Source organism: Haemorhous mexicanus, chromosome 7 (assembly GCF_027477595.1).
Source record: "Haemorhous mexicanus isolate bHaeMex1 chromosome 7, bHaeMex1.pri, whole genome shotgun sequence".
NCBI lineage: Eukaryota > Metazoa > Chordata > Aves > Passeriformes > Fringillidae > Haemorhous > Haemorhous mexicanus.
In genome coordinates this window covers 38,696,408-38,715,183 of record NC_082347.1, presented here as the reverse complement: position 1 = coordinate 38,715,183, position 18,776 = coordinate 38,696,408, and the positions used below count along the sequence as shown (strand labels likewise).

Here is an 18,776-nt window from a genome sequence, read left to right as displayed (position 1 = left end):
CATTCCCTCATACTGGACTAAATGTCCACTGGAACATGCAGATCTCAGCATATTAACAGGTTTTTCCCCCAATACTTACCACTGAAAAGTTGCACAGGTGGCATCATTTCCTAGTTACATTACAGTTTCCTTTGTCAACCAAACTATTTGGAATTCCCCTAATTCTTTGTTTTGCCCTATGCTCTCTAGCTCTTATTTCACTTTGCTCCCCACAGCTCTGTACCTGTAACTCCCCACTCTATCCTCTCTCCATTTCACATATTCCTTTCTCCACATCATCACTAAACCACCTTTTCCTTAGTCCCAGCCTAATTCTGCCTTCATGCTTTTTTTTTTTTAATTTGGACACATCCTCACTTCTTTTTTCCACAAGCTTATTATTGATTTGCTACTCACTCTGATGGAAACTTTTAGCTCCCATGACTGGCCTCCTCCCATTTGGCCCTCTTTAGCAAAGCTAAAATTCTAAAAATAATAAAACTCCTGAACACCAGGGAGCAATGACTTCCAAAATTCAACCTCTGCCCAACACCAGCCATGTAACTCTCACTGCAAAAAAGCCAATTAAAACTGCAAGGAACAGGATGGTGCACAACTACCAGAACAGAGGCTGGATGACACTATGATGAGGGCATTATTCATATTTAACTCAGCAAAATCTTCATTTTTCCCAAGCCTATCAGAACCAGTTTCTATAACCAAAGAATGCACATCTAGCTTGTGACAAACTACAAAATATTCCATATACAACTCATTTAGCATGTCTACCTGCTAACAGCTTAAGTTTGTCAGATTTCTGCACACACAGAGCTGTTTCCTCTCCATCACCACCTTCTCTGCAACGATCTGGTACCATTCCTGTTGTCAGCAAGTTTGTTTTCCTACAGGTAATAAAGTGCTCCCACTGGCTACACAGGCACTGATAGAAGAGAAGAAGTTGGAAGCAAACAATGAATCCAATCTCCAATCCAAAATACTCACAGCTCAATCACCCTCCTCAAGCCTCAGCTTTTCTGTCCCTCCTTACTATTCACTATAAAATAAATATTTAAGTAGTAATACCTGATACAAGCTATCAGGAGAGCAGTGTGAGTCTGCACTGCAAGGAGAGTTGAGTGAGACAGCTTTTAGTGCTAATACTAAAAAAAAATTTTTTATTTCCCGGTTCATCTCACTTGAAAAAGATTAAAGATTCAGAAATTCTTCCATCAGGAAGATCTAGAACTCAGTAACTCCTGCAATTTAAGAGTTCGGTCTCAACATTTGTTTCAAAATCAGTAAAGGCTGCTACACAAAGTATTTATTTTCAAAAAATCTATAGATATTTATTGAAGAAATAAGAAAGCAGTGGAAGTTTTCATAATCAGATACTACAAAATATCTAAATTTTTAAAAGGTTATCTACAGGATTGAAATAATTCAGCTCCAGACAGCAGATAAAGAAAATAGTTTCACTAACATTATAAGCAGGCAAGGAATGACAGATTTAGACAAACTACAATAAACAAACAAACAAACAAACATTTCTTAATTAAAAACAACAGGAGTACAAAGATTGTTCTTCTCACTTCACTTGTTTTAGTGGAGCCTTGTTAGGAGCAGGTGAGCATCTGTTGTAGAGAAGGAGTAGCAGCAGAAGTCTAAGTGGACCTGCAATAAATAAACTCTATTTTAGGAAGAATATTTAGAGCATCATTAGCAGGTAGAACATTCACCATCCTAGGAAAACAGAAAGCCAGCTTTCACTTGTACCAAGACACAGAATATAGGAGTTTAATGATGAAAAAGTGATCTTTATATAATATGGCACCATCTTGATGCACTAAGAATGCATTGTGCAGAAACACTGTGACTCAAATTAACATGCAAAGAGATCACTATGAAAGTGCCATTAGTCTTCTGTCCTAAGTAACTTATTTTTAGAATAAACCAGAGATGACTCACACTACTGAACCACTAAAATATACCCATCATTCTTAGTGCCCTAAGGTTGGCACAAGCAACTTGTAAATGTCAGAAAAGCATATAAACCTCGTTAATGTTTTCAGAAATTCATTTAAAGATAGAAACAGGTCCAAAAAGATGCCTGTCTAAATGCATTGCAATTACGTTACAATTATTTTCCAAATACACAGATATGCTCTGTCTTTTCTCAGCTCATTACTGACTCAAACAATTTGCCCTTCTGGGATCAATTGTTTGCTAATAAATAATTGTTTACAGTCACAAAATGATATTAAGGAGTATTCTTATTAGTTTTCCTTCTACAGCCTAATAAGATTCCAAACTAGCTGATTCCCAAGAGTCTAACCTTAACCTTGCTGTGTTTAACAGCCCAGGAAATGATGAACCATCTGTTTCAGAAAATAATGGAGGGCCAAGAGGAAATATTGTTTAATTGTAGATTAACCTCCTTGTACAGCAGAATGAAGCATCTACAGAATTAGCAACTCTAACTAGCAATGAATAAAAAAAAAAAACCCTGAAAGTAGTTCTTACTATTAGAGAACCAACAGCAGCAAGTATTCTTTTATCAACTTTGAAAAACACAAGAAAACAAAACAACTCATAAATGTATGTAACAAGTACAATCTGACTAAAAAAAAAAAAACAATTATCATATTTGATTCTTCCACTTGAGGAACTCTCAGAAATAAATATTAAAATAGTTCTGGCTTTATTTTTTTAGGAGTATCAAAATTACTTTAAAACAAATATCTCCAAGTGAGAGATGTGAAGTTATACAATAATAAATATCTCATCTTTGTAGGTATAAAACAAAAGCAACAGACAAGTCACTTAAGGGAGTGGAGGGAAAGATCTTGAGGTTTTAAACTCAAGAAATTTGATCATTTATGTATCTGTTTTCACAGCCACTTTAAATAATGGAGACAACCTGATAAGGTGTAAGACAGATTGAGTACTAGGAGAGAAAAACTCTAGCAGAGATAAAGCACAGGAATTTGAAAATGAAGCCAACTGCTCCTGTGCCTCCATCATTAAGGGCAGCACAATTCTGCACTGGGATGGCAATTTTTCTATGTAACATTGATGCCAAAGCGAGCTGAACAGGAATTTTTACCTCCATCAATCAGTTTGCCTCGTTTTGACAGCAACAACAACACAAAAGTGTGTTATCAAAGGGCTGCAGCAAACTCCAACACACAGGAACTGAGAGAGCTTTCCCTCGATTTCACACAACCTTCCTAGAACAGAATCTAAATTCACTGCTCACTCTGACAGCTGGGTGCATACTCAGCGTGACAGATTGCATTCATTCCAAGTTTTAAATATCCAAACACGGTAACATTTACTCCAATAAATTATTCTTGAATTCTTCACTCAATTCCTGAAGCAATGAGCTTGCAATAACTCTACAGCTTCATATAATAGCACCTATTGAAAGAGGATAAGAGTTTGACATTCTTCTCCCACTAAACAACCAGGCACAATTTTATCCATCAGCCGTCTATCAACCTACGGATATTGAAAGCTTGGGCGAAGGAGATAACATCAAACCCAGCCCTACTGTCAAGCTGCGCTATCTCCTGCCATCAATAATACTATTCATGAATTTAGGAAAATTAATAAATCTTGGGGTGGAGGCTGGGAGAGCCTCAAGTGCAGGTGAAGCAGGCACTCACTTGGGCTTTGTCTCCGCGTCGGTCACCTGGCGGATGTAGATGCCGTCCTCGGGGTGCTCGATGTCGTCCATCTCGTACATGTAGGAGGAGGCGATGGCCAGCGTGGTGCCGTCGTTGCTGAAGGCCAGGGAGGCGATGCTGGTGGGATAGCGATGGAACTGGCACAGCCGCTTCTTGTTGAAGGGATCCCAGATGTTCACAAAGCCGTCCGAGCCGCCTGCGAGCCGGGGGTGCAAAAAGAAGTTATCACTGAGGAAAAGAATAAAACTGAAGAGATGCAGCAGCGGAAAAAAAGGAAACTACTCGTAATTACTTTGTCAGGAAAAACAGAGGCTTGATTCATTCGGAAAAGAGCACAATGAGCATTTCCCAAACTCCCCGTTAAAGCAGTTAACTGGAGAAAAGACTGCAATACAATTTTATCTCACAGCACTCAAATTATAAGAAAGTGGTAAGGCAGAAAAAAAATTTCCTAAGAGAGATTCTCACTGCATCATAGTTTTAAGCTGACAGTGAGACTTGTGATTACATCTGAAGCTGACAGTGAGACTTGTAATTACATCTGCAGGTCACAGACATATTTTATGAAAAATCCTTTCGTTAGGATCTTTTCTCCTGAGAAGCTGACAAGCTTCAGCTTCTCCACGTTTCCATGTTTTGCTGCTTTGGAATGTGATTTGGAGAATTGTTTACCCAGCATGTGAAATTGTTTTCACTTGATGACCAATGACAGCCACCTGTGTCGAGGCTGTGAGCAGTCACAAGATTCCATTCCCTTCTTTCCTATTCCTTGCTAGCCTTCTGATGAAATCCTTTCTTCTATTCTTTCAGTATAGTTTTAATATATCATTTTCTTTTAATATAATATATATCATAAAATAATAAATTAGCCTTCTGAAACATGAAGTCAAGATTTTCATCTCCTCCCTCGTCCTGGGACTCCTGTGAACACCACCACATCTGCAGGTCCAAACACAAGCTTGTGTTTGGGGAAAAATATTAAGAGTTAAGAACTGTCACTACATCAAATAATTTTAAAACCTTGCTTATGGCATTAATACAATTTAAATACTTAAAAAGTCAGGGCATATGAAGTAAAGGCTGATCTGTTTACACCAGAACTAAAGGAACTGAGGAAGTGTTACAGTTGAGTATTTACCTGTAGCAAATGTGTTGTGGACATTATGGAAAGAAATGGCATTAACTGGATAAATCTGCTCGATGTTATTCTCCTTCAAACGGTGACATTTGAATGCATATTTCTTCTTCTGGATTTCTGGGCTTGGATCCAAATATTCCACAGCTACACGACCTTCAATAGAGCTTAAAACATAACCCTAAAAACAAGGAAAAAAAAAAATTGGAGCTACATGTTTTAGAAGTTTTCAACTGGAGAAAAGACTGCAGAACAATTTTATTTCATAGCCTTCTAAATTCTAGGAAAGTGGTTAGGCTTAGAAAAAGGCTTTCTAAGAGAGATTCTCATTGCATCATAGTTTTAAGCTGACAATGACACTTGTAATTACTTCTGCAGGTCAAAAAACAGGCTTGTCTTTGGGGAAAAAAATTTCAAGAGATAAGAACACCTTGCATTTGCTCACCTATCCCCCAAGGCCTAAATATCTGAAATATGAGAGATACTCACAGGACTATTTCGTTTCAGAATTACATTACATTAAAATTAGCTCAGAGCTTTATACTAACAACTAAACACTCAAAGCTGAAATAGTATTTTCAGTGAAACTTGATTACAAGTTGTGTTCACTTATCCAGTTAATTACAGTCCTGACTTGGAGCAACCTGAGATGCTTTTATTATCACTTTTGAGTTAAGTCCATAATAGATCTTTTCAGAAATAGGATTGCAATGATATCTAGCTATAACAAGGCTCTTTAAAATCCATCATACAACACAATCTAGAAGATCAGCTTGTTTTACTATAACTAGAACTGAAAATGGACAAAGCATTCATGCCAGTTCAAGAACAAGTAACTAGGTCTTGCAATTCCTGTACTATCACTCTGTACAGGGGAAAATTCCCTTACAAATTAGTTTGGCAGAGAAAGCCAATCTTCTTGCTTTCCTTGAAAAAAGAAATACCAGACACACCACGTTAACTTGCACAGAACAGCTGCAGGAGCACCTGAATTGTACAATTCCCCCTGGATAATGGATCCAGGGTTCTGCAGTGCATGCCACAGACTCAAGAGAGAAAAAAAAGAAAAACATATAAATTACATTGATGCAGTTTTAATCCTGCCCCTGTTCACAGACTGTTCAAGAACCCTGGGTTACAATGCATGAAAGCTGCTTAGGAACCACGAATTCTGGCTTTCTCTCTTCTACTGCAACTGGGGAGAGGAAGGATTTTTTTTTAAGTACATGTCAGCATTGTGATTCATTAAACAGATTATTTCTAAAAAGGAGACAAATCTCGAGGAACAAAACAACAACATAATATGCTGGTAAGTCAGTGGCAAACATTGCTAAGCTGCACTAAAAAGAATTAATGTACCCCAGAAGCTTCCCCCCTCCCAAAGTTTGATTATAAAACACACCCCCACTGAAAAATGAACTGGAAAATAAACCCTCGTTTTCTTGAGGAATATTCAGCAGGAATGTGAGTGCTGCCACTGCTGCCATACCTGTTTGTTGGGGAATGCTCTGATGCAACGGGTCTGGTATTTCAGGCTCGATTCCCTTCGCTGCTGAACGTATCCCATGTTCCTCAAATCCCACACCAGCACCCTCCGACCTGCTGTCCCCACAATCAGTCTGTCTCCAGACACAGACAGGGTGTAGACCTTCCAAAAGAATATTTATAGTCTTTAACACTGATATTAGCCTGGAAACCCACCACTAACACAACTGGTGACATCTCCCATGGAATGCTCAGCCACAGAATTCCCTTCAGCTTTCATTTAGAACCCAAATTTGGGACAAGCAGCAGGAATGTGCAGCTGGTTAGTGAGAACACCCTGATGTAACATTCAAAAGCTCAAAAACTATTCCAGGCATTAAATTTACCAAAATTAATGGCAAAAGAAATGCCCATACAAAGGTATAGGAGAGGAAGTGATGGATATTGGAATTAATCTCGGCTTGGTTTTGTATTCCCACTGTCCGTTCATGATCCTATAGTTTAGTCCTACAAAACCAGATCACACATTTTCTTCTCTGTTTTTCTCCACCTGGTAACCAAGTATTTTTCTTTATAAACTGAATATTTTGAGTGGAGCTTCATGTTAATAAAATAAATTGCCAAAAGATCATTTCAAAAACACACATTACTTTATGTACTTTAATAAAACTAAGTGAATTTGAAGAAAGCAATAAGCTTGACATATTAAAAAAAAAGATAATGGCTTGGAATTTTAACTCTACGCCAAAACTTGGCTCAGTGGGAAATTTTGGCTTTTCAAATTTCGTATGAAAATATTCAGTCCATGAATTGTTGTTTCCAGCTATTGCTTGGGATGGAGTTCATTCAATATGTTTAAAAATAAATAAATAAAAAGGAAAGAGGTTTAGCCAAAAGAAGCCTGTGCTGTGGAATGAATTCCCAGTTGTTGATACATAAGCAGATGGAATCCAGCTACCTACAGCTGCCACTGAGCTGCTAACAAGAGCAAACAAGAATGAGCTTTTTCCAAGGATCAAATGCAGCCAAACACACAGCAAACAGATCTTGGGTACTCCTCAGATCAGGAATTAAAAGTGTAAGAGATCTGCTATCCTACCAGAGAGAATCAGTTTGCTTTTGGCACGTGCTTGGACGATTTTGTTTGGTTTCACTTTGTGGTTCTCTGATGCAGCCCAACAAAGCTGCTTGGCTCTGCTAAGACTGCACTGAAACATCACACACAGGTCTTCTCCTGATTTGCTACAAACACATTTTCAGAAAGTTAGTTTCTATCTAAGAAAAAGCTAAGCAGACAGGTGTGTATGTATACATATAGATAAAAAAACTTCCTTTAACCAATCCTCATCCACTCAGCATGCTTTCTTCTCCAAAATATGATTATTGAACTATTAAGACAGATTTTAAGATGGGAAAAGTCTTAAATATTCACACAGGAGTTGCCCAAAATTTCTAATGATTCCAATTACTCCTAAAAAGGGTAACTTTAAGCCAATAGTAGTTACACCTTTTAACAAGACAGTTTTTTGTTATTGATGTAAAAATTGGTCCAGAAATATTCATAAACACTATATAAAATGTGTTTGTGTACATATAGGGAAACAAAGGCATAAAGAACATCAAATATCTTAAATCTTCTTCACAAACTGATGTCACACCTGTACAGTGAGTGTTCTTTCTCTACCACACAGCCATAAATCAAATGAAACCGTTGTCATGCAGTGGAGTAGGTGTACACATTCATCAAAGGCAGCATTAAAAAAATGACATAATGAACCTTGCTGAACCAATAAGCAGCTTGATTCACTGTGGCTGTCCATTATATGATATTCTGTCAGCAATTTATCACAGTTCTTTACATGCTACATACATCTATAAATCAAAACTAGAAATAATGCAATTACTTTATTCTGCACAAAGGTCTGGCCAGAAGTAGATCCAGCTCTGCTGGAACAAAAGTAAGAGCTATTTAGGGGCAAAGGGAAGGTAATGATGGCTCATAATTAGGACTTGACAATAGGATGTCACAGAGCTAAATGAAATTTTTAAAAGGTACAGGCAAAAAAAAAAAAAAAATCATATGTAAAATTATCCAGCAAGCCAGCCTATGTTTAGGAGTCTCTGAAAAAAACACAGGAATTTCTGTTAATTCTTTCTCTGACACTGCTGTAAGCAGCATGAGAAGTTAACACATCATATGGCCATTAGAAAAAGCTGAAAACATCACCCTATTTTATCTTATTTCTCTGAGTCTCCCATTATCCCAGAGGATTTCAGCTTTAGGAGAATATCCAAATATACTAGGCATTAATACAAAAAAGGAAAATCACAAAACAAGCAATTCTGTTCAATTTTTTGAACACAAGTAAAAACCAAAAATATTATTTCAGGCAACATAAAAGATCTCCTCCAGAGATATTTTTCTGTGCACATTCCAAAACAATCAGACCCTAGGACTGCCAGGGTCTGATACACCTAAAATCTTAACATTTAAGGAAATCAGCTGTGCATTTTACAATGAAGCCAAGATGCTTGGTTTTCCTTCAAATTTATTTTAAATTTTAAGAAAGTGGTCCAGCACAAGCACCAAGAATTAAGGAATATTGAGGAAAGCTCAAAGCCCTCACCAAAAATAGCAATACATTCTGAATACCCATTTTTTAAAATGCTACCCTTCCACCCAGTTTAAAAAACATTAATATAACTTCACAGGTTGAGCTCATAGCTTCACAAATTCAGCCCAAGGCAGTGTCCTTGTGGTGTTCCAGTCCCAGGATTCATTATTTAACACCTGGAGTGCAGCACTCACCTTTTCAGGCTGGGAGAAGGTTCCTGCATTACAGGGAGTTCTGGGATCCCAGAGTTTGACAGTTTGATCCCAGCTGCCAGTCACCATGACATTCACTTCTGGGCAATACTCCACACACCTGATAGGAGCATCGTGGGCACCAACAAGGTTTTCTGTAAGAAAACACATTATTTTGCAATTTTACTGGCCCTACAAACAGAATGTGTGAAAAAAAGAATAAAAAAGAGAACACTACTGCAGCAGAAGCCTTTTCTGACATCCTACAGGTGCATTTCTATGCCAGAAGTCCCTGTAAGGATAATTCAGCCTTCAGAAGTATAACTTTTGCAAAGATCAGGATTGTTACATTTAAATTTATGTCCCTTGACCTTAGGATTAAAGAATTTTATGCAGTCACTGAGAGATCTTTACAGGTATAAAGCATCAACTGGTATCACACTGACTAACACAGAAAGCAACTTAAGCTTGTGGACATCAATAATATGACAAGAGAAAGCAATGAGCACCTTAATAAAAAATATTCAAACACTTGTAGGAAGTCAGCTATGGCAGAATTACTTGAGCTTTTTGGTACCATTACTGCACACACTGATTTGTCAAGGCCTGGCTATTGGCAGGTGCTGGTGACTGGCTAAAGTTTGCTTTTCTCTTTAACACACTAAAAACACACAAAAAACTGAGACAAACCGGTTCCATATGTTGCACCAACAAGGGACTAGAACTGTTATTTTCAAGCAATGTTTTCTTAAGAAAAAACTGTAGTACAAGGCCATGCTTGACAAAAGCAAAAGCTCTGTATATCCTCTGCCATGAAAGATCATTTTAAATACATCCAAACCACAAACCTCTGAAAAACAACATGCTCAGCTTTAGTTCAACTTGGCTACTTCCCCCTAACTGAGCCACTGCAGCCTATGGCAGGGCAGAATTATCATCAGAAAACCAATTCAAGGCATCCTGCAAGCAGCCACCAAACCTTCTGGCAATGCCAAATTCTTCCAGGTTTTTGGGTGGTCCTTACTAGGGTCACTGGTTATTCTGCCAGACACTCAAGTATCCCCCACCTAAAGAACCAGAAGAATACCTTGTGCATGTAAGTACATAAATCTGAAGCTCAGGCCAGTTGCTGACAGCATTTAGAATTCAATCTGCTCACCTTGGTCTGTGTTTAAGTCGTGCATTTTCAGCTGCTGATCCAGCCCCCCACTCCAGGCATGGGTAGGATCCTATAAAGCATAAAATTTACCTTATTAAGTTTCCATGGCTGCTCTGCATCCAGCATCCTAAACCCATAACACAGGACTTGCTTTCAGGAGTTTTGGGAAGATAGGAATTAAGACACAAATGTTAAGGTCTGACCTGGATTTAAACAGACTGAAGCTTTACAAAATGTTTAAGTGCTTTGAGCAATATGAATTTCTTTAGTTTAGAAGTAAAACTAAAATAAATTTTAAAAAGGCAAATAGAGGCTAGATAAAATAATTTCAATTTCTTCATATTTTAAATGACTGACAACCTAAGTCCCATCTAGGTGCAGGGTAATCCTAAAACTGATTTAGAAGGAAGATACCATTTGAGAACCTGAGTGTAGATCCACAGCACAGCATCAGCCACATGACAAAACATTCAGTGAAAAAAAGCACAGGTAGGCTCCTCTTTAATTTCAGAGACTGGCAATTTCTCATACTTTGGGCACTCTACAGCTGTAAAATAATAATTAAAAAAGCCTTCCCACACTTACATAAAAAGCACAGTCCAGGACAGCTCCTGAATGCTGATATTTGAGTCTCATGGTGTTGGCAGGAACATCATAGAGCCGCACAGTTGTGTCCCAGGAGGAAACGAGCAGAAACTGAGATGTGTTTGGACTAAACTTCACTGATGAAATCCCATCATCTGGAGTTTGGTTGAGCTTGAACTCGTTTGATCCTGTCATCTGCAGACAGTCAAGCACAGATGCAATTTTAATGACTACATGAACACTGGCCTAGCAAGGGAACAAGACTGAGCCCTCTGAAAGGCAGCCCAAAGTAGACCTGAAAACTTCACTGGATTTTACACAGAACAGGTCAGGACACCCACATCTGTCCCAAACTCTAAAATTCCAGATGGCAATCCCTGTCCAAAACCTCAATAAATGCCTTTTTCTACAGAGAGCTTTTAAATATCATATGCAACATGAATAAACAAGACAAAAATATTATGATCATTATTATAATCTGTAAGCTTAGATATTGTTACTTACAAATGTATTTCCCTCGCTCTGCTGAGTGTGCGGCTGTGATTTTTGAAGTAAATATTTATAAAATATTGTGAATCAAGAAGTTACTTTAAAAAACATGTATTAGCAGAAGGGAATTGGATTTGAAAACTCCAAGAAGTGTTGATTTGCTCCTGGCTTGGTATGACTGCCAGACATTCCCAAGACTTGCAACTGGATCATCTTTTATGTAGCTTTGGGAACAGTGCAACTTTCAGACCTTTAGGCTCCCACAAGCGCTGTGAAATATGTGCAACAAAAAGCTTTAGGATTGTTTTTGCCCCTCTCTTAGAATCCAAAGGGCAGGTAAAGAAAGGAAAGTTTTGTTTTGTGAAGTGCTGAAATGTGGAGTGACCATGGAACTGGGATGTGACCAGAAAACACACCAACAATTCAATCAAAGAGCAGTAACTGCAAATGCAAATGCAGCACCCCCAGTCCAGGACCAATTTGCTGAAAAATTCCAAGGACAGCAAAAGTTATGAACTGCAAACTTCAGCAGGAAAAGAGCTCAGACCTTACAAACACTCTGAAAGAATAAAGTGCTGGTTACACATCCACAAAACAACCAACAAAACCACAGCCTTTTCTGAAGGTTTCTCAAGGCCTCCACAGCACATTTACCTTCTGCTAAAGGGGAAGAGCAGTGAATCAGCTCAGATTTTCTGTAACACTGTCACAGAATTTGTATGTACAACTGCAAAGGTAAGAGAATAAGTCAGGAATCACCTCTGAAAATAAATCAGGAGACAAGGAGCAGATGAAACAAGGGCAAGGTGAAAATTTAGGGCACAGTGGTTCCAGTTCAGTGTTTGCCAGCAGTTAAATAATCATCAGGTTGTGTAATAAAGTGAGGAACACACATTCCTACACTGGAGAGATTTCCTGAGTGGGAGCTTGGCTCTCTAAGACATCCTTCAAAAAAACAACAAAAACCCACCCACTGTGTCAACATAAAGTGCTATTTCTGCTATTGAAGCATGAAGTGAAGGGGAAAAACCCCTTTTAATAATAGAGAAGCTTCTTTCTGAGCCCCTTTTTTAGCCCTGCTTTGGGAACGCTTGGGGAAAGAGAGGCTTGAGGTTTTGCCACACATCTTTCCATGGGAACGTTACTTGGAATTCAGCAGCACCTGCTGAGGATGTTCCAGATGCAGGTCCAGAGACACAAAACCTAAAGGAATTCAGAACAACTGAGAAAATCAAATTGGACAAGCTTATTGCTGTGCCTGCTTAGGCCAGAAAACTCACACAAAACATGAGGTTTGAGGTACAAGTTACTGTATTATTTGAGGCCTGGAACAAATTATTAACCAGCCCAAAAGCAACTCCAGGAGGCAAAGCTACTTCCACAAGAAACCTGGAAGGATGTTAAAGATATTTTTAATCCAGAACAGTGTTTACAATATCAGAATTTAAGTATATCCTGTCTCTCACACATGGTTTAAAAAAATCAGACCTAGAGCTCCACACCTTCACAAAAACACAACCAGGATTCCAAACCACAGCACTGTGCTCACCTCAAACAATAAAGTCCTGGTAAAATGTTGAGAAAAAAAACTTTTAAATATTACGGGGAAAGTACATGCTGCTGAAATGGAGATTCTGACTTAACCACAGGGTTCAGTTTGGGAAAAAAAAAAAAAAACGAAAAATAAAAATCTTTTAGCGAGTAAGCAAGAAACCTGTGCTTTTATAGCTCCTCTTGGCACAGGTGTCAGTCAGGTGGACGGAGGAGCTGGAACAAAGCAGAATGCTCCGGTGAGAGCCTCGGGACTCCCCTCCCGCGCTTTTATTCACAAGACACGAAACTCAAAGTACCGTTTTCATGCTGAACGAGCTCCTCCCGCTGCTCCACGGGCCGCCAAGGAAAAGCTTTCGGAGTCAGGGCAGCGCCGAGGCCTCGGTCCCTGTGAGGAGCGCCGGGATGAGGAAAACGCTGCGGGAAGGGAAGAGAGTGAGGGAAGGGCCTGGGAACCAGGCAGGGAGGGCGCCGCACCGGGGAACGAACGCGCGGCAGGCACGGGAGGGTTCGGCCGTGCCCAAAGTCCCGGATCCCCAGTCCCGAACCCTCGGTCCCGGTGTCCCGGTCCCGGCCTCACCTCAGCCGCCGCCACCGCCGCCCGCGCGCGCGCACTGCCGCCCGCCCCCCGCGATTGGCCGGTTCGAACGCGCGTGACGCTGCGTCCCCGACGTGCGCCGCGAACCCGCCGCCGCCGCCGCGGGGCGTGCCGGGAGCTGTAGTTCGCTACTCCCGGGGCAGTGGCGGCGTGTGGGGCTCGGTGCCTTCTCCCCGTCCCAGCCCGGCTGATAACGTAGGGCCCCCGGGGGAACCGTACGGAAAGAGAGGCTGATGCTAGGCTTCAGCGGTGCTAAGGGATAAAACCCGAAATACCAGTTATTACCCCTAAAAACAGAGTCCGAAAGGCGGAGCGGGACTGTGTTCCCCGGCCCGGCTGCCGCTACCCCGGGGCTGTGGCTCAAACACCGGCTGTGGAGCGCGGGCAGCTCGTTCTCCTTCCCCGCATGGAAAAACGTCTTATTTATCCCTTCTGATATTATATTTCTCTGTTTTTCGGGGGGTTTTTTCGCTGTCCTCGTTGCTGTTGCTGTTACAGCCCCGACGCTCGGTAAGGGCCGTGCCTCGGAGCCGGTGGCCGCAGTTTAATCGCCGCTTGCCGCGGGATTTACGGGTTTGGAGTGACCCATCGAGCCCGCGTCCCGTGCGGAGCCGTCGAGGATGCCCAGTGCGAGGCCCGGCCGCGGAAAGCAGGGACCAGTCCGCGGTAGCACCGAGCCCATCACCGCGGCTTCCACCGAAACACTCCGAAAAACAGAAAAAAAGGTCCCCGTTTAACGAAACTTTTCGGGTCATGCCCCTCATCTCCCAGCCCAGAGAAGGACAGCGAGCCCCCGGCACGGGCGGACGGTCAGGCCCGGCTGGGATTCTCTGCAGGAAAACGAGATAAGGAGCAAAAATTCCGGAAAAACAAACCCTCGGCGTTAGGAGTCGTTTTGGCTCTCCCGTGCATCGATCCCGAGCCCTTCCCGGCCCGGCTGCGGGGCACCCCCGGTCCCCCTCGGGAACACGCGACCGAGGTGGCAAATTTACAAACGAGGCTTAAAACGCTTTAATTTTTTTTTTTTCCTTTCTTACTTTCTTTAAAAATATTTACAGATCTGAAATAACGCTTTTTTAATTTTTTTTTTCTTTTCAAGCGACAGGATGGCAGGAGGGGAGAGCGGGGGTGCCCCCGGCGCCCCGGGCTCTCCGTTTGCCCGTCCCTCCCATCAGTTTCGATGCTGTGTCCCCTCCATGGAGGCGGCCCGAGAGCCCTCACGGAGCCCCCGCGGCTGCCCCGGCCCCGCTCCCGGTGCGGTCCCGACGGGGCGGAGGACGCGGGGCTCAGTAGTCGATCTTGTTGTAGAGGTTGTAGAGCGGTAAGGCCGAGAGGTTGCTGCCAGGGTAGTAGAGAGGGGCGGGGAAGGCGATGGACCGGGGCACTGGCACTCGGAGGAGGGAATTGTCTCTGAACACCAGCGGCATCCCCACCAGAGTCTGCGCCGAGGCGTGGGCCATGTTGGCCGCCTCCAGCTCGGCCGAGAGCTGCCGTTTCCACTTGTTCCTGCGGTTCTGGAACCAGGTCTTCACCTGGGTCTCGGTGAGCTGCAGGCTGGAGGCCAGGCAGGCCCGCTCCGAGCTGCTCAGGTAGCGCTTCATGTCGAAGGTGGACTCCAGCTGGTACACCTGGCTGCGGCTGAACACCGTGCGCGTCTTCTTCTTGGCGGCGCCGGCCTGCCGGTCCCCGCCGTCGCGCTGCCGTTCCCCGCAGGAAGGCGAGGGGGGTCCTAGCGGCTTCTCCTTCTCGTCCTTACAGTCCTGCTGGGGGGGCGAGAGGAAGGGCCCCCGCTCCCCGCTGCCCGCCGCCGCCGCTCCGCTCCCCTTGGCGCTGCCTGCAACAGAGCGACAGCGCGGGGGTCGCACGGCGGCCGGCACCGGGACCCCCGACGGCCGAGCCCCTCGGCCCGCAGGAAAAAAGCACCGGGGCGAGACCCCGAGCAGACACCCGCCGCCTCTGCTCCCGGCGGAGCACACAACCGACGCCGGGGGAAGCCATCCCCTCCTGGGTATCCCTGTCCCCCTGTTGGATGGATGGATGGATGGATGGATGGATGGATGGATGGATGGATGGATGGATGGATGGACGGACGGACGGACAGGTGGATGTGCGTTGCCACAGTGAAAGCAGCTGAGTATCAGACTTCCTATCCGACACGAGCCGGCAAATTTTACTTTACAGCATCGCATTTCACAGACCGTTTATTCAGAAATAATGCTAAAAATAAATAAATAAATAAATAAACATGGTCCTTCCTTCTGCCCGAGCGCTGTAATCAGAATCTAAGAAAACGAGCGTTATCCATCGCACCGCATCCCTCGGGGGAATCAACGCCGGATGGGACGGAAAAGATTTTTTTTTAAAAAAAGCCACCCCGTTTTCCCTGGAGTTCCTTCCTCCCCGCTTCACCCACGGACGGCGCAAACACTCTGTGCCCCGAGAGCAGAGAAGGTGCGACGTGCCCCCGCCTCCCTCTTCCCGGCGGGGGCCGGACCGGGGCCGAGCCCCTCGCGGCCCTTCCCGGCGGGGCCCGTCCGCCCCGTCTCATCCCTCCGGTACTCACCGAGACAGGTGAAGCTGAGGGGTTGGTGCTTGTGGCACGCCTCGGCGGGGCCCTGAGCCTCGGGGCAGAAGCAGCCGCGGTGCTTCCAGCTCTCCTCCGGCTCCTCGTCCTCCGAGGACAGCGAGAGGGTCCGGGCGCGGGCGGGCCAGGCGGGCGCTCTGTCTCCGGCTTCCCGGGGGGGGTCGGTGCTGCCGCTGCCCAGGATGGACTGGATGGTGAAACTGGAGATGGGAGCAGCCGCCGGACAGCACTTGCTCGGCTCTTCTTTGCTGCTCATCCTGGGTTCATAAGAAAGCAGAAGAGGGAAGCTGTCGCTTTAGAGGGGCTCGGGCTGCGCGGGAGGGGGGTGCCCCGGTAGCCTGCGGGGAGCCGTCGGTGGGGGGTGTTTCGGGGGGCGCTTGGGGCGTGCGGCGGCCGGCTCTCCCCGCGCCGACCCAGGCGGAATGCATGCTCCTTCCCCCGCGTCCCTATTGATCTGCGGGCGGCGGGCGGCGGGGCTTCATTTGCATGGAGGTGGCCTCCGCCGCGCCAATCACGGCGGCGGCGGACACGGAAAGTTTGGAAACCCGCGGGCTCCGGGAGTGGGGAGGCGCGGGGGGGGTGCGCCGGAGCTGGAGGGAGGAACCCCCGCCAGGTCCTCGCCGCCGTCCCCAGGGGCTACGCTGACCCCGCGGCCCCGGAGGAGGGCTGCTGGCCGCCCGCCATCCCTCCTGCCCTCCGCGTCGAGTGGGCGACAGCGACGTGGGCTGAATGGCTCATGCCGGCCGGGGGCGGGGGTGTCGGGATAAACACCTTGTGCATATCCGGGGATCTTTACCCTGCTCCTCATTAAAGGGGGGAAAAACCTGTCACGGTGCGTGTTGCCTGCTCCGCAGCACTGGGAAACCTTCCAGAATCCGGGATTTGCGCTGCTGTGCCGCAGCCTGTAACAAATGTCCCACGAAATGCCTCCTGCGTTTTGATCCCCGGGCCTGGAAGCCGTGGGGAGCAGGGAGGGAGGGTACGTGCCGCTGCATTTCCAAATAAACTTTGACAGCGCTCAGGGGCTCTTCCCCTCGGGGCTGGGTATAAATCACAGCCACCGCAGCTCCTGCGCTCGGAAGGGAAACCCGCAGGTGGCAGCTGCTGTGTCCACCTGTCCCAAAGGGAACGTGGGTCCGAGGGCCAGGACCCCGCCAGGACCCAGCACCTTCCTTAGCGCAGACGGAGCTGCAGCTGGGAGCCCCAGAGGCTCCCCAAGCCGCGGTTTTGGGCCCTGGAGCCCCTTTCCCCGGACCTGCCAGGCGGAACCCGAGCCCCGACGGCTGCCTGGTACCGAGAGCTGGGGCCTCCCTCCCACCGCCGTGGCATCGCCCCGGGAAGGCTCAAGTAGGAGCCCCGGTAACGGGGCAGGTGTGGAAAGCACCAGAGTGGTCCCCGAGTTGCCCCAAGCTCCCCCTGCCCCGGGCAGACCCTGCCTCCCTCTCCGCCTCCATTTCCCCGCTGCCTCCACTCCGGAGGGATGAGCTCCCTCCCTGAGCCCTCCTCCGCTGCGGACACCCGTGTCCGTGGGTCGGGCTGTCCCCGAGCCCGCCGCAGACCCCGGCCGGGCTGCTGCAGCCCCCGCTGCGGCCGGGGAGCCTCCCACGGAGGGGAGCGAGTGGGAAGCGCTGCTGCAGCTCGGAAATCCTGGTGGGTTTGGTCGCATCCGTGTCCAGGTGCAAGATCCTTGGCCTTGGCAGGGGCCATTTTTAACCCCGGGTTGCCCGAGCGGGGTGGGGCGGGGGTCTCTGCGAGCTCCAGGTGTTGATTCCCTCTCTCCAGAAATATATCCCCTCCCCTCCAAAAATTAAAAAAAAAAAAAAGAAAAAGAAAAAGAAAGAAAAATCAAATAGGGGAAAGCAAAGAATGAGATGGAAATATACAAATCAATAGAGACAAATGTCAAGACGTTTTAAAATGACATTTTCATTAACTCCGAGTCACCATATTATGTCCGCTATATTGAATAAAGTACTTATAATATAATTAGGTATAGCGAGATGACGACTGTTACCCAGACCAGCGGCATAATCTTTAACTACTTAACTACTTGATAGACTCATTAATGGACTAATTGATTAGGAAAAGTGTTCCAGCTCCTCCTCTCCCTCTGAGGGGCAGGTGCTGTCCTGTTTTACCACATTAACCTTTTCAGTGCTTTTCAACAGGGTCGCGACACATTACAAATGGTCAGCTTTAATCATGATGTCAGCTCATTAACCCGGAAAGACCCCGCACTGAAATACAATTTAAGAAATCGTCCTTCATCCCGCTCAGCCGCCCCGGCTGGCCCCGCACCCAGACCCCACACCCCTCCCGGGGCGGGGAGCGGGCCAAAGCGGCTCCGAGCTAAAGCCGTCCAGGGGACCTGCCCGAGCTGGGAGAGCCCCTGGGAGCTGCCAGCCCTCGGCTCCTGCTCTGGGACGGGCCCGGAGCAGGGAGGGAAGGCGACAGAGGGGCCACCCCGCTCCTCCGGCAGCCCACGACGTGACACTGTGGTGGCACCGCCGGCCTGCATCTGCCACCCACGACAGCCCCGTCCCTTCGAAGGCCACCAGCACAGCGTGGCCCTGGCACAGCGTGGCCCTGGCACTGCCCTCCCTTCCCTACAGAGCAGGTCGTGCCCGTGGGAGCCGCACGAGTGGCGGCGGCCGGGCCGAGGGGACGCTCCGAAGTTTGGGTGCTGGGCGTGGCACGGCTCGGTCGCAGCCAGAAAACC

The 18,776-nt window shown here is 46.0% G+C and overlaps 2 protein-coding genes across 2 annotated transcripts; both read right to left on the bottom strand.

The window, feature by feature from the left end:
* Nucleotides 1-1,299: 1,299 nt before the first annotated feature.
* On the bottom strand, nt 1,300-13,520 carry BUB3 (BUB3 mitotic checkpoint protein). Its single transcript, XM_059852177.1, has 9 exons — nt 13,456-13,520; nt 13,175-13,292; nt 10,836-11,030; nt 10,251-10,320; nt 9,095-9,246; nt 6,290-6,448; nt 4,804-4,981; nt 3,645-3,861; nt 1,300-1,650 (listed from the first exon to the last, which is right to left on the bottom strand). Exons 2-9 carry the CDS (start codon nt 13,181-13,183, stop codon nt 1,641-1,643), a joined length of 990 nt encoding a protein of 329 aa, XP_059708160.1. The 5' UTR covers nt 13,184-13,292; nt 13,456-13,520; the 3' UTR covers nt 1,300-1,640.
* Nucleotides 13,521-14,505: 985 nt separating this feature from the next.
* HMX2 (H6 family homeobox 2) lies at nt 14,506-16,503 on the bottom strand. Its single transcript, XM_059850787.1, has 2 exons — nt 16,037-16,503; nt 14,506-15,307 (listed from the first exon to the last, which is right to left on the bottom strand). Exons 1-2 carry the CDS (start codon nt 16,311-16,313, stop codon nt 14,760-14,762), a joined length of 825 nt encoding a protein of 274 aa, XP_059706770.1. The 5' UTR covers nt 16,314-16,503; the 3' UTR covers nt 14,506-14,759.
* Between the last annotated feature and the right edge of the window lie 2,273 nt (nt 16,504-18,776).